This window comes from Argentina silus, assembly GCF_951799395.1.
Source record: "Argentina silus genome assembly, chromosome: 1".
Classification (NCBI taxonomy): Eukaryota; Metazoa; Chordata; class Actinopteri; order Argentiniformes; family Argentinidae; genus Argentina; species Argentina silus.
The window spans coordinates 23,891,571-23,901,958 of record NC_139655.1 but is presented as its reverse complement, the minus strand read 5'-3'; the positions used below and the strand labels follow the sequence as shown (position 1 = coordinate 23,901,958).

The 10,388-nt window shown below is 40.8% G+C and overlaps 1 protein-coding gene across 1 annotated transcript in view; it reads right to left on the bottom strand.

Moving 5' to 3' along the window:
• Positions 1-717: 717 nt before the first annotated feature.
• Positions 718-10,388, bottom strand: part of LOC310815007 (RNA-binding Raly-like protein) — a gene marked incomplete at both ends in the record, with an annotated part of 36,536 nt that continues 26,865 nt past the window's right edge. Inside the window, 6 exons of the mRNA XM_083684609.1 lie at positions 718-750; positions 1,588-1,757; positions 2,229-2,342; positions 6,397-6,584; positions 7,533-7,580; positions 9,049-9,124. Coding sequence (XP_083540735.1) covers positions 718-750; positions 1,588-1,757; positions 2,229-2,342; positions 6,397-6,584; positions 7,533-7,580; positions 9,049-9,124 — 629 coding nt within the window. The remainder of the gene's footprint in view (positions 751-1,587; positions 1,758-2,228; positions 2,343-6,396; positions 6,585-7,532; positions 7,581-9,048; positions 9,125-10,388) is intronic.

The window sequence follows — 10,388 nt, the reverse complement described above, 5'->3', positions numbered from 1 at the left end:
GAGAGAGAGGGGGGGGGGGGGTTAAAATGACACATAGTGGATGATTATTAACAGTGGACATTTTGGCTGGTCCTGTACATCTCTCAAGTCAACACAGTAAATACAAACAAAATACACAGAGTAATAATACAGATACATAACACTGTAATAAGCATGTTATAACAACACCTAGTAAAAAAAAATGTTTTCACAGTACCAGTCTCTGAGAGAGCATTTGCAAATGCTGTTAATGTTTCAGCATCAGGACACAACTCATAAATACTCATAAGTACTCTTGCTAGGAGAAGCCAGCCTAGCTAGGACTACTGATGATGTTTCTGGATCATTACCCTGAGAACGAGTCAGGAAACACTTCTCCTTGAGCCAGGCTGTCATTCATGGCCACTTCCACACAATTCAATTAGATGAATGTTGTTTATGGGCAGTTCTGGTCCATTGGACCGCCATTACTGCGCCCTCTGTCAAAGTCTGCATTAGCTCCCTTTCGGTGGAGCTGACCTAAGAAATGTCACTGTTCTTATGAGTTTGGCAATGACCGACGGCTGTTTGGTGACAGTAAAGAAGCAACACAATACAAGGGACATTAAGTTAACCACGACCAAAGGGAACCTCTAGAAAAACCTTATAAGGACTGACCAAATACAATACACCTTTGATAGAAACAGTAAGGTTCCAAAAAACTATAGAGCATATTAGTCCATTAGTCCTTACCTATACTCAGTTGTCGATATCAGATACGTGGTTCTCTATCTGAAAAGCAAAAGACACACACGTTATTACACTATACTTTACAAGAAAATCTTGCAGAAAATGCAAAGCATATCATATTCACGTTGAAATAAATACTCTATTAAGGACTAAATTCAGGACTTTTCAAGGTGTTTAATCTTGTACTGTGAAAGACACAATGGTGGGAAGTTCTGCCGACTTGCAGAAGTGTCTGGAGCGGAGCGTACATTATTATAACAATCTCTGATCAATATGACCTTGAATGGGAGAAACAAATAAATCTCCCCCCTCCACCCCACACACACACTCCCTTAAATAAATAATCTCTTCCTTTAGAGAGGAGACATGGTTTACATCTAGGATGGCATGCACACACTCTCCTTTTAAAGGGTAATAAATATAACATAATAGGGAAAGCATGGTTACATTAAACCACAGATGAACCCTAGATTAAAACTGTGAACCTGAAAGTGAACACAGAAGATTTGATACTTCTTGAATGTGATATAATAGCAAATAGCATATATTATTTGAGATACTTGAGTCTTTAAGCTGAAAATTCAATGTGTTTTCTCAACTACTCCTAGTTACAGACCTTTTGCTCCCACCTTCACTTTTCACTTTTTCTTTTTAACAGTCAGTGCGTGTGTGCGCACCTGTGTGGAAAGAGAGACCTGCCACCACCTACACTTGAGCCAAGGCGGAGAGGGAGAAACTGTCAGTGGAGGTGCCCTCACCATTCACTCATGTGGAACCCTACATTCTCAGATCGGGAGCTATGAATAATTCTTGAAAATTAACTTTCATAAGGGCCTCATCCCTCCCCCAATCTCCTCTCCATTTGCCCATTTCCTGTACCAGATGGTGGCTGCCCTCTTCATCGTAGTCATCCTCGCCCCCGTCGGTCATCTCTCCGGCCTCCGCATCCAACGCCCCGTCACCAGCCTCCTCCCCAGAGTTCTCAGCTGTCTCTGACACAGACTCCTCATGGAGAGAGTCACAGTTGTCCTCATACTTCCTCTGAGCATCTGAGGAGTGGAGGAAAAAGAAAAAGTGAGAGAAGGACACAATGAAACTCTGATACTAGAAAATACAAGTAGTGACACAAAGTAGCACAATGCTACTGTAACTTGCTAGACTAAAAAGAGAAAGACAGACTTGCCATTGAGGTTCATACTAGTCATACTTATGTGTTCTGTATTCTGAATTAGCTCTATACTCGGAAGAACCATATAAGCTGAACTTCCTCTTTACCTGCCCTGTGGGACTGTGTCCTCTAGTGTAGGACATCTATAAAAACTTCTCATATAAACTGAATTAGCCCAGTGTTGACGCCTGTCTTGTGTTACAGTATGACAGAGAGCTGGGGTCTCTTATCTCTCCCACTCTGTCAAGAAGACTGATGGCTAGTGTGTGCTCTTAATTTCCTTCCCCCAGCAGTTGGTGTATTATTTTCTCTCTGTCAGGTGGTTTCCCCCCCCCCCCCAGCACATTCTCACCGGATTCGGCTCTCTGCTGCTTCTCGATCTTCTCCAGGCGGCCCAGCAAAGAGTCTATCTTCATCTTGATCTGAGTCAGTTCCCGTTTGATGGTCTGAAGCTGATCTGTCTTCACTGCTGAGACAAATATAAACAGACACATACAAGAATAAATATCGATGTATTACTAATCTCGGTGTGTGTTTGTTTTTACCTGATTTATTTGTATATGGCTGTACAAGGCTGTACAAGGCTCCCTCCACAAATCCCCCTATCATCGAACAGCTTATCATCAGACCTCATGTTATCATCTGGTAATTCACCTGTCTCTCCCTATCATTTTATCAAGCCAAATTACATTTTCTTCAGGGGTGCACACATCTCAATTCATCCAACTGGAAGGGTTCTCCTATTACAAATGTGAAACCTGCGCTTTTCAATTTGGAGATTAGTTCATGGATTACATTCACCCACGCTGTTCAATTCCAGCCTGGTACCTGTGCCAACCTCTGTATCCAGCCTCTCACCTGTGCTTATCATGTTTCATGATTTTTTGGACCACGACAAGAAGACACAATAGGGATGCCATTTTAAAGCAATCTGGATCTCAAACAACAACAAAGTGGGCTCCCCGCCACTTTTTTGGTAAACAGCTAAGGGATGAGGCTGGAGAAAAGTAACCACTCTCAATTTCATAGACAGAGCTATGGATGCAAGGACTGACCATCCATGAGAACAAAATTATAGTTTTAATCGTGTTTTGAAGTGTTTGTTTACAATTGCATTGTTGTAAAACAATGGAGTAAAACAAGCTTATATTTTGGGTTCTGATGGGGTAAGACACATGAGACACTTCTAAGTTATATTCTTCAAGAATCAATGGCTATATATAATTAATTTAAAAGCCCAAGAATTGATGTACCAATCCCAGATTGCCCGTTTAACTTAGTACTTGGTAACAAATGTGATGAACGATAACTCAACATAGTTGCTGCATTAAAATGGCTGAATGGAATGTTACAAGATACTATTAGATGCTGATGTGTTATCTACATCAACCAGGAGAGTATTTTCTAGAGTGAGTGAATAAGCTATTAAAATGCCACAAAAGCTATAGGACATGACCTTGATATGTCAGTGTGCAAGTCACGTAAAAAAACAACAACCAAAAACCCCCATAAAATCTGACTGACATCAAGCTTAACTCTGAGCTGGCCCTCCTCTCTGACACAAGAATGAGGGTGTACACTTAAGTAGCTAGAACCAAGCAGATTTAAGAAATTCTAACAAATATAAGCTAAAACCTATTCCTTAACCCTTGACTGCTGAAAGTGTGCCATCCGTTGAAAGGAAGACAATAAAAGTCAAAAACAAGACATGAAAATAGTATGACACCTATCAAATCCGGTCAGTGTCGGAAAAGGGATGCTTGAGTGGGTAGGAAATGTTTTCATCAGTTTATTCTAGGAATCAGCCAAAGAAAAAATAAATCTCAGGAAAAACAGAGACTCAGAGAGCAGAAGCATTCCGTATGGTTAGTGGCTGATAGATAGGCCAAGAACAAAATATGTTACTATAAGACAACGTATTTGTGCATCCAATCAAACTATCCGATTTGGTTCCCCTACTATGCCATTCAGATGATGATGAATCGTATTTTGTCAGTGATTACAGCTCAATGGTTGATCTATTGCAAGTAAAAATATGACTATTCCTGATTTTCTTTTATATCTTGTTATTCTCTTGTAAAGCCTAGTAGACTGCTCTAGCCCTCATGCTGTTGAATAGGAATATAGGGACATAACCACATAAAATAGATTACCCAATCACAATCTCAGTTCACAAATTAGGTAGTGAAAGACATGACCATGTCCCTTCAAACAGTCTCAACACATCAGAATATATGTATGCGTACGTACATAATGTGCAACTCGATGCTCATTGAATAGGTGTTTGTCAATGCATTGGTTCCTTCCAAACAGAATTGGGTTTAGTGTGTGTGTGGTATGCAATTTCCCTGTGGAAGCAATGCACAGGTGATATGTGTGTAAGAATCTAAAAAATGAGCCTCCTGTTGTGTTCTGAAGTGGCCATCAACCCTGAAGCAGGAGAGGAGCTCCAGTTCGACCTTTCCAGAGAAAGAGAAAATGGAAAAATAGAGTTGGAGAGGTGTGACACAAGGAGACATTGAAGTGTCACTCTCTTCCAATGTTGTCCCCTCACTGCCTCTAGCTGTGTATTGTGCAGCGACACACACACACACACACACACACACACACACACACACACACACACACACACACACACACACACACACACACACACACACACACACACTCTCTCTCTCTCTCTCTCTCTCTCTCTCTCTCTCTCGATTTGTTATTTCAACATCAGTTCTATTTGCTTTGGGCAGCTTACTAGTTGCCCTTTGATGATAAAAAAAGTTGCGGAGCAGTTTCTAATTTATCAAGGGCTTCAGGCCCTGTTCTTTTGTGTTACAAGCCACATGAGCCTCAGATAAAGAAGAACCCCAGACATACACAGACTAATCCAACATAATTTCTACCAACAGCGCATCCTTTGATAACCCCGGTTTAAAGAGAAAAACAACATAGTCCTCTGATAGATTATTTTGGTAAAAGGTTTGGGGTGGATGGATGGATCTAATTTTCTAACTTCATGATGACCACATAAAAAGAGTCTGTTCTTGGAGATAGCACGGGTCTCTTTGAGTCACTGCAAGATGAAGATTAAAGCGGACAATGAGAGTCGAGGCCGGCACTGCTGAAGTTATTTCAGACACTGAATAGCTTCAGCTGGATCTGAGTGTTAGAAAAATCACTAGCTAGTTCCTGAGAGCATTAGGGTGACATTTTGACAACAGTAGAAAGCGGGGCTAATGTCAAAACAGACTATACCGCCACAAATACTCTCTCTAACACTCTTCAACACTCATTTCAAACAGAGTCTGGAATGCAACAGATTTGTCATTGCAGTGCAGGTGCAAACCCTCTCGTAGAAGTCGTACAATGAGGTTTTGAAATGAAGAGCATTGAGAGTATTATGGTCTCTTTGGCCAAATACACCACTTTTCTTGCATCATCAAAATGGGTCCCTTAGTGTCATATGCAGAGCTTATCTTCATTGAATTCCAGAACAGAGGACGAAGAGAAGGTCAATTATTATTATATTATACTGCATATTGAGAATATACTGTAGGTATGTGCACAATCCATACAATCCAATATAGGTGCAACCCATTTATTTGGCCGTAATAAATTTGATAGGATTTGAATTGCTGTTATGCATCACAACCCCTACAAACATAGACCCACATCCACCCAATTGGTTGGCAAATCAAACCATAGCTTGCTCACAATCTATCTCTGTCAATACAAATAGCAATTTCTCATGATATTGGCTGTAGCAACCAAGTCCACAGGCATACATATATACTGTGATGCCTGGCCTGGAGAAGAAAAAAAAATCTATAAATCCTGTCTCAAAGAAAAAGGAGAAAAATATGTTTGTATTTTTTTCTCTCTTTCCGTGAGACCACTGTGCTAGGGCCCCCTGACAGACATCGCCAAGCTGTTCTCACTGATAACACTGGCCTGAATAGGCGAGAGGCACCCTTGCCGACCGCACACTGTGTCCAATTATACAGCCAATGGTTAAAGACTGGAGTTTAGGAAAACAGAGCACATCATGGCCCCATGGGGATGCACCAAAACACCCAACAGCCCCTTAATGACATTTAGACCACAGTGTTATTATTCATCTGCTAATCAAATGATTACATGTGAGCCAGATATGGATGAATCCCAAACGACTGGCATCAACACTCTTTTCCGAGTCAGTGTGTGTAGGGAGAGTGTTCGGATTATGTGTTTTGTGTTCATGCTCTGTGTCGCTGTCACTTGCTCATGTCCTTGGCAAACATTGTTTTTGCTTTTTATAATGGTGCAGAGAGTAGCAGAGGTGATTCGTGCTGCTGCTTGTCATCTTGAGAGGTCCGTTTGTTCGAATAATAAATTCCCTTGTTAGGTGGCTCATTTGTATGAGACCTATGTTTATCTTTTGTGAAGTGGCTTTAGTATAAAAAAGGCTATTTGTCCGTACTTATTTTCCAATATAGTGGTGACTACTTAGTCTTAGTGATAGGAAGAGAGAGTATGGGTGAACTTACATTTGAGACCAGAGGAGGAAGAGGAGGAAGAGGAGGTGAGAGGTCTGGAGGAGGAGGTAGAGGAGGAGGTGGTCTTGATGGGGAAGGAGGTCTTCCCGCGACGTGTGGATGGAGCCAACACCCGGGAGCGTTTCAGCGGGATCACAGCCCTGGGAGGGGGGGCTACCCGGCCGTGGTAGTCAAACAGCCTACAGGAGAAGAAGGAAACCAGAGAGAATGAGAAATCACAACTCACAGTCTATACAGTATATCTTGTAATCAATGACTTATGAGGTGTATCACATGCCATAATCTAGCTACATAACTCAACTATCTAATGCTTACACAATCTATCAATCTTATCAAATCTATCCATCTACTTCCTATTTCACAACCTATGACTTATGATGTAGATCTATGTTATATCTAACGCTTTTGATTTTTTCCCCCCTAAATATTAAAATCTTTGGTCTCTCATTGTTCTTATCTCTCAAAATTGCATTCTCATGCCAACGTTGTGGCATAGCGGTAACACACCAGACATTAAGCACATAATGCTATACCCCAAAGGTCCCCGGTTCGATATATGGGTCCAGCAGTCTGCCCTGCCCTCCCTGTCTCCTTTCCTACTGTCTAGATAATTGTAAAAAAAAAATCCCCCAAAAAATCCCAACTGTACCATCCCTCTCTTTCAACTTAACAATTCCATTAATAATACAATTATAACATGTTCATTAACAACCAAAGACTCCATCTATCGCCACATCCTTCAAAAGAAGAGGGGATAAAAAGAGGAAGCAGACATAGCAGTAAATGTCAAATGGCGGTGTCAGCCTTGACTCGGCTCACAGCGACAGTAGATTTTTATCACAGCTCTCAGTCGGCCTGACATTTAGTAAATGTCTCCCCAGATAAACACTCTGATCACCAGCAAAGGAATTTCAGAAAGAAAACAGGGGTGTCATAAAGTTTAAGGACATGCTCGTCTCTTCACTGGTCAGTCATTTCAAAGAGATCCCTCTTCAGTCAACCCATCCTCTTTATTTCCTTATTTATTTATTTATTTATTTCACTTTTGCAATGCAAAATGTGAAGGTTGTTTTATAAAGGACAATGTGTTTTATAAAGGACTTTGCAGTAAATTAATTCACACATACCGGCTGTAGAAGTCATCTCTGTAGTAATCATAGTCAAACTCGTAACCACTGTGGAAAAAGCAGGGGAGAGCAAGAGCGAGAGAGAGAGAGAGAGAGCGAGAGAGAGAGAGAGAGAGAGAGAGAGAGAGAGAGAGAGAGAGAGAGAGAGAGAGAGAGTGAGAGATAGTCTGTTTAGCGTGTGTAGTGTGTTACCATAAGCTCTGCATATAATTCAAAATATCATATATTATATGTATGCCTAAAGTTCACCGTGGGTACAGTAAACCTTAGCTAATCTGACATCTGGAGGCCACTGACTGACAGGGTTCATGATGGTTTCACTCTGGTCTTAAGGCTACAACATTTGGTGAAACCTAATAAGGTCACAACAAGAACTATGCCCCACACACACACACACACACACACACACACACACACACACACACACACACACACACACACACACACACACACACACACACACACACACAAAGAAATCCAGCTACATTCTAGAAGGGAACAACATCGATTCAAAACAGTAGAAAATGTCTTTTTACAGGAATTTTAATTAGGATTCATGAAAGGCAATTTCCATTTAGAGCAGTGCTATGTTGATTTTGGCTCTCCTGTTTTGCTTTTCTAATTACCATGTTACATCATGGGTGTTTTGAGCTGTGGTATTAAAATGCAAATGAAGTTTTAATGAATTTGTGACATCAAAAGCAAAGTGCAAAATAATAAATAAGCAAACAAAGAGGCATACTGGAACAAGGCCAATCACCGGGAATGAATGGGACTACTATGAATATACTGTGTCAGGGTGGTAACCAGGAGGCACAGTGATTAGACAAATGTGTCTACACATCTGTCACATCAGACAGTGGTAAACAAAATACAGTGTTGATGCGTTTGCGACCAAGGGACATGAGTATGGGAGGAAAATCAGGGTGATACTGTATACTGTCATACTGAAGCCATCATTCATAACACCATCTTCTTCATGGCTCCTGGGGTTGTCATAATAAGGATTTAAAAAATGTGATCTGCAGCGCATGAGGAGTTGGAAGTACATAAAGAAACCAGATAGCGAATTTGAGGTTCCTATTTCTGAGCCATGAAATGACAAATGAAATGGCAATATCTCAATTACTTAACACTTGCAAGATATTTCCCCAAACAAATAAAGAGTAAAATATCACTGATCCTATCCTCAGAATCCTAGGATATGAACTATTACCGAACACTGACTTTGTGCAAAAAATCTCATCCCCATGCAAAGTGAATCTTTAGTCTATGTGAGCTTAACTCAGAGTGATTAGTATAAATAGAAAGAGAAAGAGAGAGGAGAGGAGGAATGGGAGAGAGAGAGAGAGAGAGAGAGAGAGAGAGAGAGTATATCTGAAATATTACTTCACATTCAAATCACATTCATTCAAGCAAACGCCTATGAATGATTGTAATTGTATATGACAGGCGTCAGGTTTTTGCTTGTGCAAGCATGAGAGATAGGTACGTATGTAAGGACAGCAGGGCTTACCTGTAGACAGCCGAGAGCGGCCGTTTGGACCCTGGCTTGGGCCTGTATGGTTTCGGCTCCCCTGCCATATTTATATCTGGAAAAAAAAAGAAAAAAAAAAGTTAAGATCTGCTTCTTCATTTACCCCAGGAGACACACACACACACACACACACACACACACACACACACACACACACACACACACACACACTCATACTCATACTGTCAACGCATGTGAGGACCAATCCTGTCTCTATAGAGCCATTCCAGCATCTAATCCAATTTAACACTTCAGTGCTGTGTGAATGAAAAGAAAAAAAAGTCCGTTTTTTAAAAACACTTTCGGGCAAGGGATGTACAACTTCCTGCGACCAGACAGCTCTCTAGAGTCATGGTTATTACAGCTTAAGAAGTACCATGTACCCAAAGGTACTGAGAAGTGCCGCAGAATAATTCAAGGTGTGATGTTTTATAATATGACCAAAAATGTATAAGCCTTAGACTTTGTAATTGTTCTGTGTGCACTACAGTTTGTGAATTGATAACTCATCATACTATTGAGTATACCTGAATATATATGACATGCAAAAATAAATAGAATATACAGTTAATCAAGTTGTAATGCTGTGTGGGATGACACCAGTACATGTCTGCGTATCCTGACTGTACTGTAGCTAGGTACAACCTTGATGCTTTATCTGTGCATTATTAGAAGAATATGTGCCGATACAGATATTTCTATAAAAGGCCAATATTGGCCGATGATATCGGTACTCTGATATATCTGTTCGGCTCTTGCACTGTTTGCATAGCTGTGCACTCTTAGTCAGTCCTATCTCCGCATGATGAGATAGACTGAATAATGCATGTCAGCCATCAAGACATCCTCCTAACACTTGGGAACAGCCAAACCCCAGGAGTGGGATCTCGACAGGGTGGGAATAAGCTGCTGGAAGATTTCTGCTGCCCTCCTTCCCACCGCTCGCTCTCAGAGGAAATGGGATTAAGCCCACGGCTGTTTGTACACCATCCGGTTAGACATGCTAAAACACAGCTTTGTTTATTTAGAATGTGGGACAGGAAATGTTTAGTGTATGTCAGTGTGTGTTTGTGTGTGTGTGTGTGTGTGTGTGTGCGTGTTGCTCTTGGCAATGTGAGGAGGACCAGATACGATGTGCTTATAAGCTTGTGACTAATAACCCACAAAAATACTAATCCTGTTATCTAGGTTGAATATATTCAAATAAATAATAAAAAGTAGTATTTGTAATTAACTTCAAATACTTAACTTCGTTAACTTCACTCCAACTACACAAACTGTGTTTGATTATGACAAGCATAGATGGAAGTTTAGAACCT